The sequence below is a fragment of the Giraffa tippelskirchi genome, chromosome 14 (assembly GCF_054371585.1).
Source record: "Giraffa tippelskirchi isolate mGirTip1 chromosome 14, T2T-mGirTip1v1.2.pri, whole genome shotgun sequence".
In the NCBI taxonomy this organism is placed as follows: domain Eukaryota; kingdom Metazoa; phylum Chordata; class Mammalia; order Artiodactyla; family Giraffidae; genus Giraffa; species Giraffa tippelskirchi.
In genome coordinates, this window is record NC_137288.1 from 50,934,558 (window position 1) to 50,961,910 (window position 27,353).

General features: G+C 45.3%; 1 protein-coding gene across 4 annotated transcripts; it reads right to left on the bottom strand.

The window, feature by feature from the left end:
• Positions 1-787: 787 nt before the first annotated feature.
• Positions 788-27,353, bottom strand: ZBTB14 (zinc finger and BTB domain containing 14). 4 transcript variants are annotated; one of them, XM_081562777.1, is made up of 4 exons: positions 27,194-27,353; positions 5,300-5,386; positions 5,119-5,202; positions 788-4,020 (listed from the first exon to the last, which is right to left on the bottom strand). In XM_081562777.1, the coding sequence occupies exons 3-4, from the start codon at positions 5,119-5,121 to the stop codon at positions 2,674-2,676; spliced, it is 1,350 nt and encodes a 449-aa protein (XP_081418903.1). In that variant the 5' UTR covers positions 5,122-5,202; positions 5,300-5,386; positions 27,194-27,353; the 3' UTR covers positions 788-2,673. The 4 variants fall into 4 exon arrangements, with proteins under 4 accessions (XP_081418903.1, XP_081418901.1, XP_081418902.1 ...); XM_081562775.1 differs by lacking the exon at positions 27,194-27,353 and adding an exon at positions 7,461-7,729; XM_081562776.1 differs by lacking the exon at positions 27,194-27,353 and adding an exon at positions 6,385-6,932.

Consider the following 27,353-nt stretch of genomic DNA (forward strand, 5'->3'; position numbering starts at 1 on the left):
AACTTCAAAGGGCTTCCCTGATGCCTTAGCTGATAAAGAGTCCACCTGCAATGCAGGAGACACAGGTTTGATCCCTGGGTTGGGAAGATCCCCTGGAGGAAGCAATGGCAACCCACCCAGTATTCTTGCCTGGGAAATCCCATGGACAGAGGAGCCTGGTGGGGTTGCAGAGTGAGCGCGAGCATGAGCATGAGAACTTCAAAGGATTAAAATGTATCTTTAAAAAAATTTAAAGTATTATATATATTTTCATTCTTACACTTGGGGAAAAAAAAGTAGTAATGTTGACATTGGCATTTCCTTCCTTTTCACAAGGCAGATTCAGTGTAAGCACGTTTCAGAATTAACTCGCTATGAAGGGAGGTACCCTAGAACTGCTGGACACAAAGGCTTCATCATCCATAGGACACTATAGCCAGCTGGGTGGGAGAGAGGCAGGCTTCATGACCAGGAGACAGGAGAGCTGCCATGTCACAATCTTGCTGCCCAGAACACAACAAAAACATGTACCCTAAACACAGATGAACCCAGCACCGGTGGTGGAAATTACAACACAAATATATTTCTCATGCAAAATAGGACCAATGACACATATTTACATGATGCAAATAAAGTGCTGAAAAAGCTTTCTTTTGAGGATACCACTGTGAGTATGTGGTTTCAGTAAGGTTAATGCCACATGGGGAACTTGCAATTCTGTATAACCATGATGAAGACAGTATAGAAAATGCACTTGGGGAGAAACCTGGGTGTGTGACATGCTGCTAGGAAAAAACGAAAACAGGAATGACAGAAGTATATTTTCTTTTATATACAAAAATGAAGGCCCCAGGTATGATTTGCTGAAGTAGCCATCCACAAGATGTTAAATTTTCCTTTGCTTTGGTTAAAACAGTTTAGGAACGGCAATCGGTTCCCCTTCTATGAAGAGCATATAAACACAGTGACAAGACTGCTTTTAGGATCAAATAATCAACATTTAAGAAAAGAAATTAAATTAGTTTTAAACTAAATTAAACATATACCAATAAATAAGATTCTTAAAAAGGTAACATCTTCATCCTACAATCATGGGCATAACATATACACCAGTTTAAAAAATAAACTTTCTCTCACAATAATAATAATTACAGCTGTTAATGCAACGAGCTAGGAAACGAAATTACTTTAATGTATCTTCAGAAAAAAAAAATCCTAGCAACCAAAAATAAATTTTAAAAATCGACATTTTTTGAAAATGGTACGTTCTAAAAGAACTAATTCTTTATTACAGAACATAATTCACACTATTGTTGGTATTTTGATATATTCCTAAAGAAATGTTTAAAAAGAAATTTCTTACACCAGAATTGGAACAGTACTTATAATTCAGTTTACGGCTATGAAAAGGCAATCATCTTCCACTTAAAACTGTAACCAGTGATGAAATATACTTCAAGAACATAAACATTTGGTCTGACAATCTTTAATATTGGTTAAAAACAGACTGATGTTTGTTGCTGATGGAGATATCGTTAATCCAATGTGCAAAAAAAATGCAGCTTGAGATACATAAGACCAACGCTTCTGTACTATTTACACAGGTAAAAGATTTTAAACATAATGATTTCAGGAAGGACACTGCATCTTCTTTATGGATAATCACGTGCTACAGAGAGCCTAAAAGCTTGATGACACTCTTTAAGTTACACAAACATATCCGAAGAGGTATACCTGTTCTTGTCCTAATTTTGATCCTAAACAAAAATCCAATTTCAAAATCAGGGATTATTTTGATCTAGGAAATCTTGGACTTGTTGCAAATGTGCAAACACTGTCTCTGAGAGCCAGGTTCCTACACTCCCTTTTCTAACCCTCTCACCACTGGTCCAGCCCACAAACCCCATCAGTTACAGAGTAGCAATACCCCAAATAAGAGTGAAAAAACTCAGCCCTCAAACCACCAACATGCCTTCCAGTCATGTAACATCTTTAGGGGCAGGTATGGGCAATCAAAAAGGATGAAGAAACACTTCAGCAAAGCAACCATTATTTGTCCACAAAAACCATGAAAAACAGTGATAGAAAATTAACAAATCAAATATATAAATCTGACACCATGTAGCATTTCCAGAACTTGTTTTCCTATCTGTGCACGCAGGGTTCTTGGTCAACCACTCACCCGTATTTCCTGCGTCTACACGAAGCACTTTTACTAAAGTTCTTAAAAATGTCGCTGTGACCCATAAGTCACACAGAATGGTGATGGTCAGGAAATCAATCCACTCAATTATCATTCTGTGCGGTGCGCTCCCTGGTGCAGCAGGCGGAGGGGGACTTTTAAAAAGGGACATAAGTCTCTCACTTCTGAACTGGGCCCGGGAGTTCTCAAATTAAAATCAGAAATAATAAAAAAAAGGGGGCGGGGGCCGGGTGCTTACTGGCAATATTAATACAAGACACCAGACGGGACAGTGAAACAGTTTGGTCAGAACCAAGGAACGCTTATTTTCCTTGCAAAGTTTTCCAAACACCCAACCAAGCACTGCCTTATGTCCAGTGAGTACAAGTTCTCGGTAAGTTTCCACCAAAATGTGGCGGCTGGCGTTCATGGATTGGGATGCGGGATGCGGGAGGCGGATAAAGGATGCTGAGCATCCCTGGCGCGCGCGTGCGCATCCCGGTCCCCCGCCTCTAGCTGCAGGCTATGGTCTCCAGCTGCTGCTCGGCTTCCGCGGCCATGGCCGCCGCCTGCAGCTGCTCGGTCTCGCTCTGCATGGCGCTGGGGGTGACCTGCTTGCGCTCGCTGTGCATGTTGTTCTCGTGCCGTTTCAGGTCGGACGCCTTGGCGAAGGCCTTGGTGCAGGAGCCGCACACGAAGGGCTTCTCGCCGCGGTGACGGCGCTCATGGTCCTTGAGGTGGGACTTGTGCTTGAAGGCCTTGTCGCACATGTGGCAGGCGAAGGGCCGCTCGTTGCTGTGCACCCGCTCATGCTTCTTCAAGTCCGGGGCGCGAATGAACGATTTGCCGCACACCTCACAGCTGTAGGGCTTGTAGCCCGTGTGGATCTTCAGGTGCTCCTTCAGATGGGCCTGCGTGGTGAAGCCCTTGGTGCACATCTCGCACACGAAGGGCCGGTCGGCCGTGTGTAGCTTCTCGTGCTTCCTCAGCCGACCCTCGTCCGAAAACGTCTTCCCGCACGCCTGGCAGGCGATCTGCTCCCGGTGGTGCCCATACAGCAGGTACTCGAACTTCATGTCGCTGGCCGCCGTGGTCCAGCCTGGAGTCTGCTCATCCTTCACTTCGCTCATCCCGTCGTTAAATGTTAAGGCCTGAGGGGTCTGGGACCCCAGGTCCTTGGACTCGGGGGTCTCCATGGACTCTACCTCCTGGCCGTAGCAATTGACCTTCCGCACCTCCTCGCTGCCCAGCTCTTTCAGGATGGCCTCCTGCACCCTGAGCGTCGTCGTGGGAGACTTGCCGTCCTCCTGACTCGGGGGGGTGCCTTCTACCGTGTCATCCGAGGGGCTGTCGTCCTGGTCTCCGATTTCCTCCACGTCGTCATCCTGAGGGTCGGCAGCATCCCCAATGGGGCGGTTGATCTTTAGGCAGTACTTGCTTTTCGACTGACCGTTGTTTTCGTCCGGGCTGGACACGTCCCGCTTCTGAGAGCAGAGTTTATCCAGGAATCGGATGCCGAGAATCTGACCGGATGACATCATTAAGTTAACATCTTCTTTTTTCACGGAGATCTTTGCCGTGTACATGTAATTCAGGACCTCTTCAAATATATCGGAACGGAGGAAATCTATTTCTATTACTGAGGAACTATCTACCTCCAGTTTCTTGAAAAGCTTTTTAAAGTAGGTGCTGCAGGCAGCGAGGACACACCTGTGCGCTCTGAACTTCACATCCTCCACTACAATAGCGATGTCGCAAAATTCTCCTTCCAAGCGTTGCTCGTTGAGTGTTTTCAGAAACAGAGTTTTATGATCATCGTCATTATATTTAATGGTTTCAGACATACTGATGAAAAACTCCTACAAGAAAATGTTTATAAAGAAGAATTTTGGTAATTATGAACAGTACTTTTCCATATAAAAATTTCAGGGAGATTATCATTTTCTGACCACTTTCCAGTCTCTAACAATTTCAGAAAGTCACTGTCAGGAGTGGTTCAAGAATAGGAGGAGAAAAGACAGATCCAAATTTAAGGATTTCCACACCGTTTCTTCTACTTATCTTCACTATACTCAGCGTATGCTTACTCATAACAACAACAACTCCTACTGAGCACGCAATACGTGCCTGGCATTGTGCTATGTACTTTTCATGTCTTCACAAAGGCAGTGATCAAATGACCTTGAGAGATAAGCATTATTACCCTACTTTATGGATGAACTGAGGAACCTGCCCAATATTCTAGCTATTTAGTGGACCGTCAGGGCTCTAGCTCTAGCAAACCCAGGCAGGCACTCCAGCTCCAAAACCAGTGCTAATAATGACAACTCAGCTTCAAGGTTTAAGAAACTGTCTCTGGCAAGCATCCGCCAGTGCCGTCTGCTGTGTATAATTTCATGCCGAGGAAAATTCAGTAAAATAACTAGCAGCTCTCAAGGTTCTGCTTCCTTGATGGAAGAGACAGATCACTCCTGCAGACCCAGAGAGGGAAATCATTTCCAGAACACTCCATTCAGTGGTCCTCTAGTTTTTCCACACCAGTGTTGGGCCACTTCTGAACAAGGGGCAAGGTTTAATAGGACCCTCAGAGAATCAGATGCCACTTGGGGAGACAGTGACAAGCCACTTCATTCCCCCCTGGATGCCAGTCTATCTGTCATCCGGGTCAAAGTGTCATCAGAACTGGATGCACTGGACAAGTGCGGCGGGGGTTTTATGAGCAAAAGAAATGTAGAACTAGCACAGAAGACATCTGCCATGTGTTAAAGAAGTGATCTTTTTTAAAATAATGTGTCCTGTGTGTTTCTTTTGAAAAACCTTCCTTTTCTTTTATTCGACCAAGCATAAGTATGAGGAAAATACCTAGTCCCCTAAAGAGTGCTAATACATAACTGAGAGACATTTTAAAGCTGACACCAATAATATTCTAAAGACTTAATATGCAAAGTCATAGTTACCATGAACAACTCAGGCTATTATCTTAATGCTTTAAACACCAAAATCTTCGGATCAGAATAACTCTGATCAGGGGCACGCCAGTCCTACAAGAGAAAAGGACATACAAGAGTAAAGTTGGCTCTTTCCCTATCCCCAGTTATAAACAAGAATGTTTTCAAAAATTGATTTTTAAAAAGAAACTTTCCTTTTTTGTCCTGTCACTGGCACCTGTACCCATTTTCAGGTTGGGAACAAAGAGGAGGGTGGCTGGCAGCGTCAGGTTCAGCTCTGAACAGATATGAAGGAGAAAAGGTAAGGGCTGGAGCACTGGCAGCCTGGAGGGGGTGTGCGATGGGAATGGGCAGGATGGGCTGGGGAACCACTAAGGCATTTCCCCTCACAAAGCCTCTGTTAGCATTTGCAAGGATGTTGATTGCTGCACAGATAGAGTAAAAGCTGCTAAGTACCTCGTTCCCCTACCATTTCCTGCTGGATACACAGCCTTCCACATTTTTTTCCACTTGGCTTATATAAACATAGACTGTATGTTTTTTACATCGATAAATATAGACAAAGTTAAGAAAAATACATATACTCAACAGTTAACAGTGGGGGAGAGGGAACAGTAGCTGTTTACTTCTATCCACTCTTCTGTATGATGTAGTATACAGTTACTTAAATCACTCTGGTCTTGAAGCTTGCATCAGAGAACTCCAGGGTGTCTGCCTCTATCCCTATAGGGAAGCTCAAAGGATTCTAGATTGTTTCCAGTTTAAACTCCATTTTGCAGACCAACATCCTGAAAAACATCAAGCCTTCTCTACTGAACGGTGACCACACAAACTTGAGTGTGGCAGAACCAGAGTCCTGAAAATCCTCTATAGAAAAGCAAAAACATCATTAAGCTGCCTAAAGTGGCAAGCTGTTTTCTTATTTGCCAAGTGCGAGGACGCGGCAGAATCATTTCTAAGGGTGCACCACAGCCTGTAGCCACCCCCAAGGGAAGGCAGCCTTCCTACCGGGTCACTTCCTACAGTCGCTTTCTCTGGAGCTTGTGGGATAAAGGTGCGTGGACCAGGCATAGGAGAGGCGTACAGTACCCATGGCAACGTACTTGGATTTTTTTTTTAAGTCTATTTGTTATTTGGCCCTACTCTCTCTCCAGATCTCCGTTTCCCCCACCTCTCTTGAGATGTTCCCATTGCTAAGTTCAGGTGAGTCAAACGGGAAGATCCCCGTTGCCAGTATCCCTACAGGTGGAGGGCAAGATGCAGCCGCAACCACACCTCCTGGACGAAGCTGCCCCGGCATGTCGCTTCTCCAAAGCGCCGGCGCGGGGGCCCCCGCTAAGCCGAACGTACAGAAGCCGCGGCGACCAGCCGGCCGCCTCCCCGACCCCGGGGCCGCCGCGACAATGGCGGCGGCACCACTTCCCGGTCGGGAGCTCGCCGCTTCTGGATGGCGAGGGAGCAGGGAACCGAGCGCAGGACCCGGGCCGCCTTCGGAACCTCTCCGAGCCTCGCTCCCATCCCGCTCGGCCCGGGAGGTGGGGAACGGGATCCAGCGGCTGGCATTCCTTCCCGAACAAAAGCTCCCGCCCGGGAAGCCGGGCGGAGCACCAGCCGTTTTCCCTTTTAGAATCGGGCTCTTCGGCGCGGGCTAGGGCCGCGGCTCCGGGCGCAAGAGGGAGGACCCACGGCGGCCCCGGCGGCGGGGATCGGGAGCGGGCGTGCGGCCGGGCTCCGCAGCCCCGCGCCGCGCCGCGCCCCGCTCCGCCCGCGAGCCCGGAGCTCGCGCCCCGCGCACTCCCCGGCCGGCTCGCGCCGGGCCCTCCCCCGCCCTCCCGCGGCCGGGGGCGGAGGCGGCGCGCGGCCGGCTTCCCGAGCTCCGTGGGCGCTCCCGGGAGTGTGAGCGCGGGGGTCCCGGCCCCCTCCTCCGCGGGCTGCTGGGGGGCGGCGCGGCGGGGCCCGCGGCGCGGAGGGGCGGCACCCGGCGGGCCGCGCTCGGCGCCGGGCTCCGGGCCGTCCCCACCCCCACCGCGGTGCACTGCGGCGGTGCGAGCGGGGGCGGCCATAAACTCCGCCGCCGAGGCACGGCGAGCGCGCGCGCGGGGCCGCCACTGTCGCCGCCCGGCCGCTGCCCGAGCCCGCTCGCCGGCCTGCGCGGCCCCCGTAGCGCCCCGGCCCCACGCCCGGCCCCGCTCGCGCAGCGCCGCCGGGGCCGCCCGCACCTCCGGGAGCTGGCGGGTGCCCCCGAGCGCGGCGAGAACGCGCTTCTTCCGGGCAGCCCCGCCGCGCCCGCCGCCCCCGCGCCCGCCTCGCGGCCGGCCCGGGCCCCTTCCGCACCCCCGGCCCGCGCTTACCTGCAGCCTGGCACAGCCACAGACACTCGCCGTGGGCTCCCCGCGCTCGCTGCACGCAGGCCGGGGACGGGATGGACGCGGGGCGCGGGGGCACGGTGGGTGGCAGTGTGTTTTGGATTTTTTTTTTTTTTTGGAGTTTGGGGAGGGGGCGGGGTGGGGGGGAAATCGTGCACGTCCCTGATGGTAGCAGCCCTCCTCCTGCACGAGCACAGAATGTCTAGCCGGCCGCGAACACCCCCACCGGCACCCCCCCCTTCCCGTGCATGCGCGGTGCGGGCCAGGGGGAAGGCGCGCCGCCGGCTTGCGCAGGCACGGAACCCGACCGGGCCTCTAAATGGGCGAGCGGGGAAAGGGTTAATCCGGGACCTTGCGACGCTTTCGTTGGAGTCTACGGGGCCGCCCCCGGAGGGCCCTGGCCTGCGCACGCGCGCGCACGCGCGCGGGTTGGGGCGCGCGGAGCCCGCGCGCGGGAGAAGGGGTGGGCGGGGCCGGGGCGGGGCTTAGGAGCAGGGGAGCGAATGCACGAGCGCCGCTCGCGGGCACCCGCCCCGCCTGTCGCTCCCGCCTCCCGCTCGGACTCCCGAGCTCCCGCCCGCGCCCGGCGCCGGCGCCGGCGCGGCTCCGGGGACGCGGGAGCCCGGCGCTCCCGTGCGTGTGCATGTGCGTGGGCAGTGCCGCCCTCGGGCGCGCGCAGGCCGGGAGCCGCGGCTGCGGGGCTCGCCCGCGAGTCCCGGACGGGCGTTCCGGGCACCCTGCCTTCCGCGCTCGCCGGAGACAGCGAGACGCGCGCTCGCGGCCGTTGGGTCACAGCGGGTATCGCCGCCGCATTTTGTCTGTGGGCGAGTTATAGAAGCTCAGTAAGCGTTTGTAGAAGAGATGCAAAGGTGGCATATTTTCATTTGGACTGTAAGGGGCGATCCCAGCCCCAGAGAGGAGAGGGATCACACCCACACACACCCACACACACACACACATCTCGGGAGCCAGTCAGGGACGCGCCCACGCTCCCACATCTCCCCGGAAAAGTCTCGGGGCTGGAGGCCGAATAGCCCATCCCTGGCCGTGGAGCCCCTGTTTTCGGCTTCTTTTGCAGCTCCCTCGGAGAATTCTGATAACTCAGCGCCGTTGCTACATCCCTGTTGAGCAGAGTAACGACTCCTGTGCTGTGGGAGCATCATCGCCTCCCCTCCCATGCGGTGACGGTCCTGCGGAGTCCCTCCCGCTCCCCCGTTATCTGCTCATCTACGCACAGGAAGCTGGACGCCGCCGCGGCTCCCTCGCGTCGCTTGTGCTGCTTTATCACACTTGTTTTAACAGCGTTTCGCCAAAACATTCGTAATTCACATCTAAAAATTAGAGCAGGACCATCCTTGTGGGCTTGTGCGATAATTACAAAAATCAATGCTTGTAACGGGTCCATAATACACCTCGAAGAAATAATATTATGATTGTGTTAAATTCCAAAGAAATTCTGTTCGTCCCGAGGTGATTTGTAGTACTAATTGATGTCGGTTTCAACGTTTCCAAAGGTGCTTTTTATACACATCCTTTTTGATGTTCACAAAAGCCTGAGGGTTAGTGGGTCTATTGAATGAAGCAAGGTAGAATAGACCAGCTCTAAAATCAGCCATACTCAGCTCAAATATTTGGTATATGATTCCCTAAACCTCACTTCTTGTTCTCTGATAAGAGCAGAAAATTGTGAGGATTAAATGGAGTAATGCTCAATTAAGTGATTAGCTCAAATACTAGCGCAATGGTGTTAAGTGACCTGCCAAGTCTGTCTGGATAGTGGGTTTCAATGGCAAGAACAGAACCAGAACCACCAGGGGTCAGGCCCACACTTGATCCCTAGGTGGCCCACGTCCCCTCTGATGCCATGCTGGGCCTGATTATTCTTATGTGTGTTTGTTTAACCACTAAGTGGTGTCCGACTTCTTTGCAACCCCAGACTGTAGCCCACCAGGCTCCTCTGTCCGTGGGATTTCCCATAGCTTTCAAGGTTACCTTTCAATCAATCCTGTCTGTTTTTATAGGGGGATAATAATAGCAGTATATCATAGGATTATGTTATCAAGCAGTAAAGCTGTCATTTCATTTGCAGTGAGTGGGCATAGCTCTCTTGGTTATGGTTCATTGTTCGATGCAACCACTCCCTCCATACCACTTAATTGCATAGCTTTATACACTCATTCTGCATATATTGATTACCTATCTACTACGTAAAGACTGTCTCTTGGCATATGGCTAGGTAAAGTCTTTCAGGATTTGACTAATCTGATCCAATTAAAACGGCTCAGAGAGTTCTTGAGCAGCAGAATGCAGTTCTCAAGTGACAGATCCTTGACATCTTGATTTTGCATCAATTATTCCGCTTTTTCATTTGCTTTTTTGCGCTCATTGCCTGGGCTCTGACCGACTGTCCCTTACTCCATGGGAATCATGGGATGAGTGTAAAGGAAAGAGGAAATTCCGTGGGCTGGAGGAGGGAGGAGGGGAAGCTACAAAGGAAGGGCCTGACCCAGACCCGGCACCTCGCCTTAACACAGCAGCCTTACCTCGGCGCCACCCAGTATCCCTTAGGCCCTCCATAAATATGGGCTGACAGGTAAGTGATGACACGCAGTACGTTGGGGAGTTACAAGGACGTGCTGTGGGGCTGATGTGTGCTCAGGAGCTTTCTGAAACTCACAGATCTAAGGCCCTTGAAGGAAGTCTTCTGCCTCTCCTGCCCCGAATGCTGTCACTCTGTGGGACTCTCAAGCCAACAACTCTGCTGGGAACACACTGTTCCTCCCCCTAGGATGCTCATGGCTGCCTCCTGAGTGGAACCTGCTTGTAAGAATCGTAAGGCCAGGACCTCCCTGGTGGTCTAGTTAAGAATCCGCCTGCCAATGCAGGGGACATGGGTTTGATCTCTGGTCTGGGAAGGCAACTAAGCACTGCGCCACAACAACTGAGCCTGTGTCTAGGCCCGGGAGCTGCAACTATTGAACCCATACATTCTGAGCCCATACAAAGCCTGCATTCTGGATCCTGGTTTCTGGAACAGGAGATGCCACCGCAGTGAGAAGCCTGTATACCACAACAAAGACCCAGTATATCCAAAAATAAATAAATAAATAAAAATCTAAAAAAAATTAACTGTAAGGCCTGTAACATGGGGCTGGTGGCAGGAGTCTGGGGCGCCAGGACCTAGAGTGGTTTTGGAACGGCCCCTGAGGGACATGGTGATGTTAGATCATTTGCATGGAGCTGATGTCTCTATCACACTGACCTTGGGCCCTCTGATCAGTGGAAGATGTGCAGAAAAGTGGGCGCATGTGTTCTGAACACAGGCTTTGAGAAGCGGCTTGGGTTCTCCCCTCCCGCCTGGGTTTGTGTGGTCTTCCGTGAGGACTGGGCCTAGGTTGCCACTGTCTCTTCTGCCTCGGCCCTCAAATGACAAGCAGGCCTCAGAGAAGGAAGCTGACCTGAAACCCAAGCCCTGCCAAGCCAGGCAGGTGACAGCTCATCCACAAACTCGAGAGTGAGAAAGAAACGCTTGCTTCGTTAGGTGCTGGAAAGCTGTGTTTTATGCTTTGTCACTGTAGCCAAATGTAAAACACCTGCGCAAGGAAATGTGTCCCACCAAGTGCCAGGAGCACTCTCCCCCTGCTGCTCTGAAAACAGTGGACACGGTACATGAATAGGAAGCAGACCTAATCCCGGATGATGCAGAGGTATGGAAACACACATTCAAACATGATCACATGAGTAATTTTACAACTGCACATTCTGATAATGCTACTAATAAAAAGGTACAAAGCTCAGAATGTCATGGAACAGAGGAACTCATTCTGGTTGCGAACTCAGTGAAAGCTTCTTTGAAGATGGATATTTGAGACCAGAAGAGTGAGGGGAGACAGGCATCTTTGGGGTTGGGGGGCTAGCATTTCAGGCAGACAGGGAATAGCATGAAGGAAAAGATGGAAGAGACTTGGTAGGTTGACGCTCTAGGGGAGGACAGAGTGACCAAAGCTCAGTGGGCATGAGACAGGTCAGTGGAACAGCGGAGCTCAGCACATATGGGCTTTGCAGTCCATAGTGAGGGCTATGGATTTTATACTAAGCACAGTGAGTGCCATCTGAGGGTAAACTAACATTTACTTGGGTAAATATATTAATCTTATAACTAGGGTAAATGCAGGCTATGGAAAGCAGATGTAGACTTTGAATTTCAAATACCTCCAATGGTGTGACTGCTCATGTAAAACTTTTCTCATAGTTCAGGTTATGGGAAATGATTTTTTGATACCAGTAACTGAAATCCTATCTTTCTTTATCTAGAAATAAAGTTAATAATTCACTCATGAAATTTTACCTTCGAATGAAATACATTCATCACACTATCTTAAGAAAAGATTCTGATCAAACTCCCACTTGAATGATTATATGAGGACTTAACAACAGCTTTGAAATTAAATGAGTGAAAATGCTGAATTAGCAGAGACATGAAACACTGCTCTGTTTCTGGATCAAGAGAAGAAACTTGTTATTAATAGACAGCAACAATAGAAATACTATACACTATCTGGAAATCAAATAAAAAGAAAGCTAATTACTAATGAGATTCACATTTATAGAATATACATTTGTAGAACATTATCCTAAGAATTATGTTCCCATGAGGTTTTCACTGGAGTTACTGTATAAACACTTAAATGATAGCAATGAAACCAAAAGAGAAAAAGCTCAAACTCATTTTAGAAGATCAAAAATTATTATTGCTATGTTTCTGGATGATTTCAGTGGTCTTGTTAAAAACAAAAATACCTTAATTATACTACTTAGATCTAGAATAAAATGGAAGCAATTAATTGATAAGATTCGCATTTAAATGATCTACAGTTATAAAACATTATTCTAAGAATTCTAATTATATCAGGCTTCCACTTGAACCATTGTATTATCTCTTAATTAACAGCAATAAAAGTAAGGGACAAAAAAAGTTTTCTTCAGTAGAAAGAGGGGAAAGGCACCTTGCTCTATAGTTCTGTATCTTCAGAAATATGCTTATTGGAAGATGGGTCTGCTTACAAGATACTTTACTCTTGTTTTCTGGGTTTGTAGATACAAGATTTAATTGAGCCCTTGCTATGGACATTTCTTGTTGCCCATTTTAGTTATGCTGGGCCAGGAAATTCCCTTGGTGGAGCCAATGTCTGGGGAGGTTTATTCTCATTTTCGAGAGGAAGAGAAGAACAGGGTATCCTCAGGAACTGCCCCTTGGAACTTCTCTGTCATACCTGACCTCTGAAGAGAGAACCTAATCTAACAGCAACCTGTCAGGTGGGAGGGGCGAATCAAAAAAGTTCTGAACATCTTCCAAGGCAAGGAGCACAAGGACAAGCTTTGCTTTGCCAGTGGGGAAAAACTGTTGCACAAAGATGGATTGGCTGCCACCATATGACCCTGCAATCCCACTCCTGGGCATATATCCAGAGAAAATCATGCCCCCAAAAGACACATGCATCCTAGTGTTCACTGAAGCACTGTTTACAATAGCTGAGACACAGAAGCAACCTAAATGTCCATCAATAGAGGAATGGATAAAGAAGATGTGGTACATGTATACAATGGAATATTACTCAGCCATTAAAAAGAATGAAACAATGCCATTTATAGCAACATGGATGAACCTAGAGAATGTCATACTGAGTGAAGAAAGTCAGACAGAAAGAGAAATATCATACAACATTCCTTATATGTGGAATCCAAAAAGAAATGATACAAATGAACTTACTTACAAAACAGAAAGAGACTCACAGACTCAGAAAACAAGCTTATGGTTGCTGGGGGAAAGGGATAGTTAGGGAATTTGGGAAGGTCATGTACACACAGCTCTATTCAAAACGGATAACCAACAAAGACCTGTTGTATAGCACATGGAATTCTGCTCAGTGTCATGTGGCAGCCTGGATGGGAGGGGAGTTTGAGGGAGAATGGGTTCTTGTATATGTATGGCTGAGTCCCTTCACTGTTCACCTGAAACTACCACAACAATGTTAATTGGCTATACTCCAATACAAAATGTTTTTGATGTTAAAAATACGATGGAGTTGACTGAATGAAAGGATCCTTCCCCTGTAGGCTTGAACTTGGTGGGGAATCTGGTCTACCCTGGGTAGACCTTCATACCAAGACAGCCTTTGTCTCCCTCCTCTTGAAGCTGGTCATCCAGAGGATGCTCTCATGGTTCTCTTGGGTTAACATTAGAGGAAGCTGGGTGAAGGGTTTATAGGAGCACTTTATGTTTTTGATAACTTCTGCATATATATTGTTATTTCAAAACAAAAAGTTTTCTGTGTAAGTAATTATTTTTCTCTGGTTACTTTCAAGATTTTTTTCCTTGTTTTAATTTTTAGCATTTTAATTATGATATTTCTGGGGATGAATTTTATTAAGATTATCTTATTTGGGATTTACTGAGCTTCTTGAATCTGTAGGTTTATATATTTCTCTAACTGGGAGAACTTTTTGGCCATTATTTCTTCACATTTTTTTTCAGCGTCACATTCTTTCTCCTCTTCTGAGATTCTAATGATATAGACATTGGATTAAAACGTTTTTTTCTCTTAGGATTATAAGACTTCTCATTTTTAAAAACACTTGTTTCCCTCTTGTTCAGATTGAATAACTTCTATTGTTCTATCAAGTTAACTGATTTGCCCTTTTTTCATCTCCAATCTGCTAGTTAGTCAACTCACTGAGATTTTTCATTTCAGTTGTCTATTTCAGTCTAAAATTTATGTTTTTTTCTTTTAGTCTTCTCTTTCTTTTCTGAGACTTTCTAGTTTTGTATTTAAGAGTGTTCCTATTTGTTTGTTGGAGAATTTTAATAAAACTGCCTCTAAGTCTTTGTTACTTAATTCCAACATCTTTGTCATCTCATTGTTACTTTCTGTTGACTGTCTTTTTAGAAGTGAATTGAGATTTTCTGGGTCTTTTCACACAGAGTAATTTTGGATTGTGTCTTAGGTATTTTAAATACTATGTTACAAGACTCTGGGCCATGTGAAATCCTGTGGAAGAATGTTGATTTCTTTTTCTTTAAATTTTAGCAGACAATCAGCTAGGTTAAGTTCTGGTCAGTTTTTAACACACGTTCAGAGGGTTCTTGCTTGGCATTGTGTGCTGTGTGCTCAGTCAGTGTCTGACTCTTTGAGACCCCTTGGACTGTGGCCTGCCAGACTCCTCTGTCCATGGAATTTTCTAGGCAAGAATACAGGAGTGGGTTGCCATTTCCATACTCCAGGGGATCTTCCCGACCCAGGGATAGAATCTGGGTCTACCCACATTGCAGGCAGACCCTTTACCATCTGAGCCACCAGGGAAGCCCCCTTGCTTGGTATATTTGGATGCTATTTGGATCTGTCACAAGTGTTCTCATGCATTGGCCAGCGTAGGACCTGGGCGGCAATCATTCGTTCAGGATCAGATCCTTCCATGTGCATCTTGAACGTGAACCTAGGGTTTATAAACAGCTTTATGGCATCGCTTTCCTGGACTTCCTTTCTATGACTGCCTGGTAACTTCTGCCTTGCTGAGGCGCCTTTCTCTATCCTTCAACCAGGAACTGGGGGCACCTGCATAGCTGCCCCTGCATTGAGAACCAAGCAGTAGGAGAACCAGAATGAAAAAAAATGGCTTGGTGAACAGGTTGCTTGTTTTCTGATACATTTATTTCAAAGAGCTATGTCTACATTTCCTCCTCAGGACTGCTTTTCCCTTTCCAACATATTTTTCTGTGTAGTTTTACTTACATTCAGTTCTATGTATTTCTTAGGTTTCTTTATGATTTCCTTTTTAATTCATGCTATTTAGTAATCCAAGTGTGATAAACGTTATTTTGTTTCTAATTATATGGAAATTGAGTTATCTTTTCTTGGGTAGCTTCTTATTTTGAAAGAATATAATAAAAGAATTTCTGTATTTATTTTGTGTGTGTTAGTCACTCAGTCATGTCCACCTCTTTGCGACCTCATGGACTGAAGCCCGCCAGGCTCCTCTGTCCATGGAATCATCCAGGCAAGAATATTGGAGTAGTTTGCCATTTCCCTCAGCAGGGATATTTATTTTATCTCACATTTACAAGGGGGCTTCCCAGGGGGCACTAGTGGTAAAGAACCTGCCTGCCAATGCAGGAGATGTAAGAGATGCGGGTTTGATTCCTGGGTCGGAAGATCCCCAGGAGAAGAATATGGCAACTCACTCCAGTATCCTTGCCTGGAGAATCCCATGGACAGAGGAGACTGGCAGACTACAGTCCATGGGGTTGCAAAGAGTCAGACACGGCTGAAGTGACTTAGCATGCAAATTTACCAGTTGTTGACATTTTGCCACCATTTGTTTAATGTTTGTTGAAGAGGAAATGGCAAAACACTCTAATTTAACAATGACTATATTCTTCCAGGCAGATTCTAGCAAGGCTTCAGACACCTGGAATTAAAATCTTCCAAAGGGAAGTGACAGTGGTGGGTGGATCATGATGGCAACAAAGAGGGGTAGTAGGTTGGATAGTTAGGTGATCAGACAGTCATAGCTATGAGCTTTTACAGAGAAGAGAGGGAGAAAGGTTTGGGAAGAGAAGGTGGGTACCTCTCAGCCCTAGGCAGGAGCACAAACAGTCACTCTCCAGAGGAGTACAGGGAGCCACATCCTCTGGTGAGGACCAGCGTCCAGCAGATGCCTGAGAGCAGTCCTTGTCAACCTTGGCTACTCACAGTCATCACCTGGGGGCCTTTAAAGATACTTCCCCTGGGGTCTCACCCTCAGAGGCTCTAATTAATTGTGTTGGGGTGTAGACTGAGTGATCTGGAATTACAACAGCTCTCCAGGTGATCAGAAGGTACAGCCACCCATGAAAATCAGCAAAGAGGAAGGGGCCAATCAGGGACATTCAGAGTGCCGAAAGATTTACATAAGATGATTCTTTTAAGATATTAACACAGTTCCTGGAACAGAGTCGGCTGTTGGCTTCCCTCTTAAGGCTCCAGTGCTTAACTTCTGGCATGATTAAGAAGGGAACATTTGCTCTGCAGGACGGGATTGACACTAAATGGATAAGGACATCTCAGTGGAATTCTTCACTCCATCATGTTAATATCTCTACAGCCCTCATCCATCTTTCATGATCGGCTCATAGTTCTTTCCAGAAATGAGCCATTCCTCAGCTTCCATGCTTTACAAATGAGACAGCAGATGAGGTCAAGTAGAATAAGTAGAAAGTTCATTTTCTCTTCATAATCTAGTTGACGACTCACACAGATTTGTCTGCATAACTAGATACCACTTTGATTCTAAATTCTTTGAATCAGAGAATTCATCCTTTGGGATGAATAGGTTGAGCATGAATTTCAGCCAGTTATCTATTAGTTGCTACAATATTCAAACTGTAGAATAATAAATGTAACAGATGACCCTAAATATTCCATGACTATCTTTATGCTTAGGGAAAAGCTAATATATTTTCCCATGCTTCTCTTATCTGATATTAATAAAAGTCACAGTCTCAATCGCCAGTTAAAAGAGGAACAATTCAACAAGAGTCCTTAGAAATTCATCAAGACACATAGATCTTTTCAGAGTTAATATTTGAGTCAATTCTGTAATAGGAAAAGGAAGTGATCTGACAGATTATGTCATTGGCTTCTCCTACTGTGTCCTCAGTTTTGGAGGGAAACTGTTTATCTTTCTAAATAGATCTTTTTGGAAAAATCTACACTATATTTAGGGGCTTCCCTTGTGGCTCGGTCTGCCTGCAATGTAGGAGATCCAGGTTTGATCCCTGGGTCAGGAAGATCCCCTGGAGAAGGGAATGACTACCCACTCCAGAATTCTTGCCCGGGAAATCCCATGGACAGAAGAGCCTGGTGGGCTATCGTTCATGGAGTGGCAAAGAGTTGGACACAACTGAGTAAACACACACACTACTTTCTAAAGAAAAAAATATATACGTAGTCCAGTTTTCTAAATTTTGGCCTCTAATTTCACTCAAGTGACGAGTGGGCAGGGAAGCCCACATAATACATGGACCACAGCAGATTAATTTTATGCTTTTCCCATAAGCCATGTGTCCTGCATGCATTTGTAGATTTATGATAGCTTTTACCAGTCTACTGAATATCTCCATTTGCAGCTACAGTTGTCCATTGGAGACAAATAGATCATATTTTACTTTAGAATAAAAAGAAATAAATGAACAATCCAATTTCCAAAAAAGGACAGCAATGTATTCAATTATGGGGCCATCAAGAATGAGACTGGAGAAGGCAATGGCACCCCACTCCAGTACTCTTGCCTGGAAAATCCCATGGACAGAGGAGCCTGGTAGGCTGCAGTCCATGGGGTCGCTAGGAGTCAGACACGACTGAGCGACTTCACTTTCACTTTTCACTTTCATGCCTCGGAGAAGGAAATGGCAACCCACTCCAGTACTCTTGCCTGGAGAATCCCAGGGATGGGGGAGCCTGGTGGGTGGCCATCTCTGGGGTCGCGCAGAGTCGGACATGACTGAAGTGACTTAGCAGCAGCAGCAGCAAGAATTCGACAGATGGTTTCAGGTGTAGGAAGCCATGACGCTGGAGTGAGAACAGGAGGAAAAGTTTGAGAAGAAAGAAATGAACAAAGAGAGGGGAGGAGAAAGAAGGAACTGCTGGTCAGCGGGCAATCCATTTAATCCACAAGATTTTATAGTTGCCTTATTTCCTTTTATTGTTGTTGAGTCACTCAGTCATGTCTGACTCTGCAACCACATGGACTGCACCACGCCAGCCTTCCCTGTTCTTCACTATCTCCTAGAGTTTGCTCAAACTCATATCCGTTGAGTCAGTGATGCCATCCAACCATCTCATCCTCCATTTCTTTTTATGATCCCTCAGTTTTAAACTTGAGGAGCAAGTGGGACTTACCAGGTTTGGAAATTAATATTCAAGTGTTTTCATAATGAATAGAGTACTGAATACACCCTGGACTGATACATTTACTTTGCAGGTATGTGATACCTACACACTCATTGATGATTGTTATAGCCCCTGTGCATTTCCATTTTAGAAGGGAAGAAATTGTGACAGGATTTGAAATCCAGCAGTCCTTCCATGTAGCCTCCTACGTCATTTTACAGATGGAAAGACAAAAAACTAGAGATGTTAGCACCAGCACTTGGAGCTAGTTAGTGGCACAGCCTAGAAACAATCTCTGGTCACCTGGTCCTACAGACCTGCTTGCTGGCTTGAGGGTAAATAATAATAATGTAAACAGTGAATGCCTGTACAGTAGTCGTCATGAGTCAGGAAGTCTTCCACGTGTATTCATTCATGTATCCTTACAACACTCCAAGAGGTAGGCATCCCCATTTACAAGTGATAAAACTGGAACACGTCGAAATTAAAGAATTTGTCAAACATTATCCACCTAGCAAATGGCCAGCCAAGGATCTGAACCCAGATCACCTCACTCCAGGATCTCTTAACCACTATATCAGTCTGCCCTGACTCAAAAGCTGATTTTCTTGCCTCTTAGCTTCATTTTCTCTCTCATGAATAGAAAGCTTTAAACTGTTGTTATTGTCTCAAGCATTCACAGGAGCCTCAGGTTATTGGATGTCGACAACACGGAAGAGGTTCTCCCAAGTTGAGCTGAAATAATTTTGCTCTCTTGAGACCATTGGGACAGTTGCTGAATTTCTCCTTACAATGGTCCCCTCCACTTTTGCCTTCACAGTGCATTGAAAAGAGGCTCCTGGATCATACGTTAACTAGAACTATCCCACTCCTGGGCATATATCCAGAGAAAACTCTAATTCGAAAAGATACATGCACCCAATATTCATTGCAGCCCTATTTACAATAGCCGAGATATGGGAACAACCTAGATGTCCAGCAACAGAGGACTGTATAAAGAAGATGCAGTATATATAGACAATAGAATATTACTCAGCCAGAAAAAGAATGAAATAATGCCATTTGCAGCAACGTGCATGGACCTAGAGATGATCATACTAAGTGAAGTATGATATCACTCATATGGAATCTAAAATATGATACAAACTTCTTTACAAAACAGACTCACAGACACAGAAAATCAACTTATGTTTTCCAAAGGAAATCAGTCCTGAATATTCATTTATGAAGGACTGATGCTGAAGCTGAAACTCCAATACTTTGGCCACTTGATGCAAAGAACTGACTCATTGGAAAAGACCCTGATGCTGGGAAAGATTGAAGGCAGGAGGAGAAGGGTGCGACAGAGGATGGGATGGTTGGATGGCATCACCAACTTGATGGACATGAATTTGAGCAAGCTCCAGGAGCTGGTGATGGGACAGGGAAGCCTGGCATGCTGCAGCCCATGGGGTCACAGAGAGTCGGACACGACTGAGCGACTGAACTGAATTGATGTTTTCCAAAGGGGAAAGCTGCGGGGGGGGGGGAGGTTAAATTGAGAATTTGGGATTAGCAGATACAGACTACTATATATAAACAACAAGGACCTACTGTGTATAGCACAGGGACCTATATTCAATATTTTATAATAAGTTATAGTAAAAATATGAAAAAGAATATGTATAGTATATATATAAATGAATTATTGTATACTAGAAACTAATGCAACATTGTAAATCAACTATACTTCAATTAGAAAAAAGAAAAGAGGTTTCTTCTTCAATTCAGTCATTCTCTTCACAAACGCATACTGAGCACCTGCTATGAGCAAGATAGACATAATCCCGCTCTCAGGGAGACTGTCATTTGTTCATGGTAGGGAAGTGGGGATGGAAATTTGAGATGGTAGAGAGAAAATGTTCTCACCATACCAGCACAAAGGAATCAGCTGCTGAAGAAAAAAAAAAGATGTAGCAAATTGGAGCTACATAAATAGTCACCCCAAATAGATTAATAAGTTCATGATTAAATACTGGTAATGTTTGAGAAGACACAGCCATCATGACTATGACCATAGTAAGTTCAGTAATAGTGGCTTAGACAATGTCAGTGTCACTTCATTTCTAATATCCCTTAAAAGAAATCTGTTTGCCAAAGTTTGTTTCCCATATTTCAAAGGGAAGGGCCTTTATCATATCTGTATTTCAGGGGAAGTAAGTTGCAGAGTGTGTGCATTTCAAGAGGGGACACATTCTTTTCTGGCCCCAAATAATCCTCTATCCTCCAAAGACAAAAATTTCCGAATGTACCTTACAACATCCTGGCAGTCTCCGGAAGCTGAAAATACTTTAGTGCCTGAGATTTAAGCTAAAAATAATTCTTTCATTTTTATCTGCTGATAAGAGGGAGCTTATGATATCTTCTTTAATAGATAAAAGTCCATGGAATGGGTTATATCTGATAACTTATCTTTAAAAATCTTCATGCAGAATGCTGACTTTATTTTGAACTTCCAGCTCATGGGCATGTGTTCATACTGTTCAGATTTCATTATTTATGATTCTCATATAACTTTAAGAATGGGCAGTTAGACAGGAAATAGAGGCAATTACTTAGTCTCCTAGTCAGCATTTTTATTTATTTATGCTGACTCATAAATTCCTTGATATAGTCACATCATGCCAACTCTTCCTTAATTTGCATGCAGTCCCAAGAAGGAATTATGACCCTGAAATCACAGCCAGAAATCTCTCTTTCAGCTTCTATGACTCCACAGGGCATCCATTGATAACCAGCTTGTCATTTGTTCATTTTTGGCCTTTGCTATTATTTTGTCCCCACACAAATCTCTCACCAAATGTTTCTGAAAGCAGCACACTTGTTTTCACTTGGAACAACCCACTGTTGGATGCTTATATTTCTTCAGCCGTCAAATTCAGTAACTTGGTCTGAACTGCTATAGCTCTAATCATGAGTAAATCAACGGTTCATGCGAAATTTCTCATTTTTATTGTCAAGGTGTTAAATGCAATTGAGAATCATAAAAAGATTTATTCCCCTGCCGAGTAGAAAGGATAGTAATTGAGTATACCCAGAATCATTATAGTCACCACAGCAGCCAGACTGACCTGGAATCCAAATGATCTTTAGAATCCTTCATGCATCCCAAGTCCTTTTTTTTCTGCCATACTTGCTGGTCTTAGAAAAACAAATATTCATCTCCGTAGCCTTTAGTTGAGGTGGTCACTATGATTTTTGTACAGTGCTATGAAATTAACATTCACAGATATATTTCTCATGGGTCCCCTGTATGTACAGCATGCTATTGGGAGGGCATTGGGTTGGTAGAGCTGATATTTTAGAAATGGAATAACTGAGACTGGGAAGCTAAATGACTCATCTTGGATGATAAAGGTACCAAGTGGCTCTGAGGATGCTAGAATCCTGACTCCCTGACCACGCCCCCTTCTCTGTGCTCCCTTCAACAAACCAAATAAAACAAATGAAATTAGGAAGTAGAGACAATGTGTCTGACAATTGACAAAAGGACCTCGTTGCTGCGAAGGACAAGCAAATGTAACCTTTTGTTTAGTTTTGTTAAAATACCACAATCCTCTAATTTTCATTTGATGTCTGTAGTTCCTGTGGTTTCTTCCACTCCTTTCACTGGTTCCATTGGATAAACATGCCCTTTTGCCTAATGTTGCATTTTCTTTCAGACAATGAAAACAGTATGGGTTTGGTTTGAAGTTCAATTCTGTTACTATTTGTGTGACCTAAGGGCGTGAAAAAAAAATCTCTTCCAAGCAAAAGAGAGGGCTTCCCCGGTGGCTCAGTGGTAAAAGAGTTTGCCTGCCAATGCAGTAGACACAGGTTTGATCCCTGGTCTGGGAGGATCCCACATGCCATGGAGCAACTAAACCTGTGCAGAACTACTGAGCCTATGCTCTAGCGCCTGGGAGCTGCAGCTACTGAAGCGCATGTACTCTAGAGCCTGTGCTCCACAGCAAGAGAAGCCACTGCAATGAGAACCCGTGCACCACAACCAGAAAGTAGCTCCCACTAGCCCCAACTAGAGAAAAGCCCACGCAGCAGTGAAGACCCAGCACAGCCATAAATAAATAAATAAATTATTTTTAAAAAGAGGGTAGATAAATGAAAATTCACCTCACCAAACTGCTATAACATTTTTAATGATAATTCCATATATGCACAGTGCCTACCACAGTGAGGGTAATCCACACATGTAAATGCCTTTCCTTTGATATGACCACATTTTGCCTTCTGTGTACATTTAGATTATGTGCTTGCTTCATAGTTACAGTGCGTTGCAGTGAAGGCCAAGAGAATAAGGGGAAAACAGGGCTAAGATGAATTCAATACACATCCTCTAAGTATGATATTTATCTGTATCCACATGATGAAGCATCTATTAAAGCACCCAGAATCTCCTACTGGAGCAAAACTCTTAGTAATTTATGTTATTGTTATTTAGTCACTAAGTCATGTGCAACTTTTTTGAGACTCCATGGACTGTAGCCCACCAGGCCCCTCTGTCCATAGGATTTTTCCAGGCAAGAATACTGGAGTGGGCTGCCATTTACTTCTCCAGGGGATCTTCCTGATCCAACCTGTGTCTCCTGCACTGCAAGTGGATTCTTTGCCACTGAGCTACCAGGGAAGCCTGTCTGCAAATTTAAGACTTACATTTAGAAAATGGTGAACAATGCAGAGATACTTTCAATCCAGAGCCACAGACACACATGAAAGGATGTGTGAACCTCAGTGCACCTGGTTAGTCTACTAATTTATTAAATAAACATTTATTGAGTTCCTATTATGTGCCTGGCTTCCTGGAGCCTGTGTTTCCAGGTAAAGAAGCATCCAAAAGTTAGGATGGGCAATCTTGAGTTCTAATGTGTCTCCGGTGGGTGTGGGGAAAGATGGGCTTCAAGTAAACTTGGAATCTGTGTAATTTCAAATTGATCTGAGACTGAGTCCCTGGAACTGTGGAACTGTTTCATGATGGCAGGTGTCCAGAAGGGGGAGCTAGCCCCTTCCGGTCTGTGTCACTAGTGCTATTTCAATCAGATTTAGGGGCTGGGACTTCCCCAGTGGCTCAGACGATAAAAAGACAACCTGCAATGCAGGAGACCCAGATTCGATCCCTGGGTCGGGAAGATCCCCTGGAGAAGGGAATGGATACCCACTCCAGTATTCTTGCCTGGAAAATTCCATGAATAGAGGAGCCTGGCCAGCTACAGTCCATGGAGTCACAGAGTCAGACTAACGACTGAGCAACTAACACCTTCACTCTGGAGTTACCTATTAACCTTCTGAGCAGCTGGCCCCAGCGATCTGGACACATCTGGGTAAATGGGAAATGACATAAGAATGTTCCTTCCAATTTTAATCATGAATGTCAAAGAAAGGAAGTCTTAGATTACTTTATCCTTGCCTCTGTTTTATAGATAAGGAAACTGAGGCTCAGAGAGGCAGAGACTTGCCTTACATATGTAAGTGTGCATCATATTTATACTAAAAATTATCTGTTGCTTATCTGAAATTCAAATTTAACTGAGCACCCTGTGTTGTTATTTGCTGAATGTGCTAACTCTAAGCCTGAGTCATGATGTCCAACAAAATAAAATGTTAATACAGTGTAAGTCTTGAAACAGTGTGTTCAGCCCTGTTCCTATAGTCATGGTCTTATTTTTAAAGGTCTGTGTAGTATTCTTAACTCATATTATTTGGGGATCTGTAACTTCAAGGATGGCTATCCCTGATGGCTCAGATGGTAAAGAATCTGCCTGCAATACAGGAGACCCAAGTTCAATTCCTGGATCGGGAAGATCCCCTGGAGAAGGGAATGGCAACCCACTCCAGTATTCTTACCTGGGAAATCATCCCATGGACAGGGGAGGCTGGTGGGCTCTACAGTCCATGGGGTCACAAAGAGTCAGACACGACTGAGTGAATAACAACTTCAAGGATACCTTTCCTTTGTTGCAATGCAAATGAATTTTAATAATGATCTGAGATCACTTATACAATTGTAATTAAACTTAAGTATTTGAAATATATATATCTGCCCTATTGAAGAATAATTCTAATTGGTAGTGGGCCCTTTTCTTTTTCAGAATTAGTCTGATAACCATTGAGAAAGAGACTGACATGACATTCAACTCCGAAAATGACTGGATCAGAGGTTCAATGATATGTTTTCAGTGCCTCACCGATCAAAAGACTGGTGATTGAAATCTCTGGGACAGTGTCAGCAAGGAGCCCATCCCTTGCTGTTTCACAAAAGCCAACATCCCAGTAATGACTGTTTCTTCTTATAACAAAAAAGACAGTAAAATCAAAGGGGAAATATTCAAAGTACAATGAAAAGAATTGGCATCAGAAAAGATGACGAGGTGACTGGAGGAAAGTAGGAAAAGATCTTTAAAGTTCTCCACTGTGGGGGCATTCTACAATCATTGGCTTTGTCCCTTTTTTCCCTCAAGATTTTATTATATTGTTTTTTTATTCTGGGTTAGTTTCTGCTGTACAATGAAGTGAATCAGCCATATGTATACAAAAATCCCCTCCCTCTCGAACCTCCCTCCTACCCCTTCCCCACCGCACCCCTCTAGGGCATCACCGAGTACGGAGCTAAGCTTCCTGTGCTTTACAGCACCTTCCCACTAGCTGTCTGTTTTACACATGGTAGTGTATAGATGGCAATACAATGGAATGAAACTGGATCATTTGTAGAAATGTGGATGGACCTAGAGTCCATCACATAGAATGAAAAAAAAATCAGAAAAACAAATATTGTATATTAATGCATATGTGTGGAATCTAGGAAAATGGTGCAGATGAACCTATTTCCAGGGTGGGAGTAGAGACGCAGACATACAGGATGGCTTTGTCTCTTATCCAGTTTCCTTCCCTATGGTACTAACCCTGTGCTTCATGGGTGTCTGCTGGAAACCAGCAGAAAGAGAAAAGGTTTCCACCTGTTAACATGTAAACCCAAGCAGCCCGTGTCTGCATGGAGTAACCCGTGACTCAGCAATGCTCAAAAGCAACATCAGAGGTGAAGCAAACCTGCCTTCTCCAGATGCCTGATGACCATGTTCTAATAATCCACCCTGCAAGTTAGTGCCCAAGGACAAGGGTACAGGGCAGAGAGGAGCCGGGACAGAAAACCTCTCAATGGGCACAGTAGAAAAGACACGGGTCAAAGGTTCTAAATTTCGGACACGCCTCTACCAGCAACGAGCTCTGATTCTGGACAAGTTCTTCAGCCTCTCCCTTTATAGAATGATTAACCTGAACAAGACTAAGCACCCTATCCTATGAAGCTCCAAAGAACCTTAATTTAGCAATAATTATCTTTACTCCAAACCTTCACTTCCCTTGTCCATCTCTCCCCACAAACCTGGCAAAGCCCTCATCTTCCGTCAGCCTAACTCTTCCTAATCTTTGCATCACTGCCCCCAGGCAGCTGAGAAGCATGGGAGAAAGTGTCGCTACTAAGAAGGTCAGTGCCAGCCCAGACCTACAGCCTGCAGCCTGCAGCCTCCACCCTCACACAGCAAAGGTCCTCCCTCGGCTTTGGGAGACTAGAGAACCCCTGGGTCCCTGCTCCGTAGACTCACTGCTGCCACAAGGCTCTCGTCTTCCTGTCACAGTAGAAGAAGGGTGTCTCCCTAGACGATGCTCCACCGATTACCATTTCCAGGGGGTGTAACTTTCTTCCATTTTACTGAGGACTTCCTCAGCATAAAACGCTTATATAATCTAATATTAAAAAAAAAAAACCTCCCTTGTCTGTCCTGATGGCTGTTTCCTTTCTTGAGTTAAGCTCTTTGAAAGGGTGGTCTGTCCACTTTCTTATTCCAATTCCTTCTTTCACTCACTTTTAAAAAAAAAAATATTTTTAATTGAAGAATAATTGCTTTACAATATTGTGTTGGTTTCTGCCATACATCAATATGAATCAGCCATAGGTATACATATGTCCCCTCCCTCTTCAACATCCCTCCCACCTCCCACCCCTCACCCCATCCTACCCCTCTAGGTTGTTAGAGAGCCCTGATTTGAGTTCCGTGAGTCATACAGCAAATTCCCACTGTTAATCTATTTTACATATGGTAGTGTATATGTTTCACTCACTTTTACCTGTCTTCTGCCCCAGACACCCCAAATCATCACTGCCTTATTGCTGAAGCCAGTGGACATGTTCTAGCCCTCAGGCCTAAAATAGCGCTTACACTGAAATGTCCTTTCTGTTGTCTTTTATGATCTCTCTTCCCCTTAAATGTTAATCTCTCCCACGTAGTGTCTCAAGCTCTTCTTCCCTGGTTGGATTAATTTGCAACTTTCTAGCTCTCATTTTTCCAAAACTGAACCAGTCATCCACTTCTTAAACCCTCTACAACCTCCTCAATGTGAGAAAGCAGCAGCTGCTTTATCACCAACATCAGAAAACTTAGCCCCATCCTTCAATTCACCGTTTCTCTCGCCTTCATTATAATTGATCACCGAATCATATCAGTTTGACCTCTGCAATGTCACCCTCATTATCAGGCAGATCTGAGTTTATCATCACCACCAACCAACCATAACATCGCACTGAAAATTTTAGAGGGTCCAGAGAACTGAGAGGATACAGCCCAGCTCTGTACTGTGGCCCTCAAGGCCTTCTGAAAGCCACCTTTACATACTACACTGATCCAGCCACTCTCTGCTGTTGTGCTCTGCATTTTTGTCCAAATGATGCCTGTGGTCTTCAGAATGTCTCATGCTGGTACTTACCCAGGGCCTCTGCACGTGCTTCTCCGTCTGCTGAATTCTCTCTGCTTCTCTGTGCCCCATGTCAGCTGACTCGTGTCTACACAGGCTTCAGACTGTTCTGGTGTGTTCTCCACCAAAAGTTTTTCTTGGTGTCCCAGGCTAGGTTGGTCTAGTCCAGTAC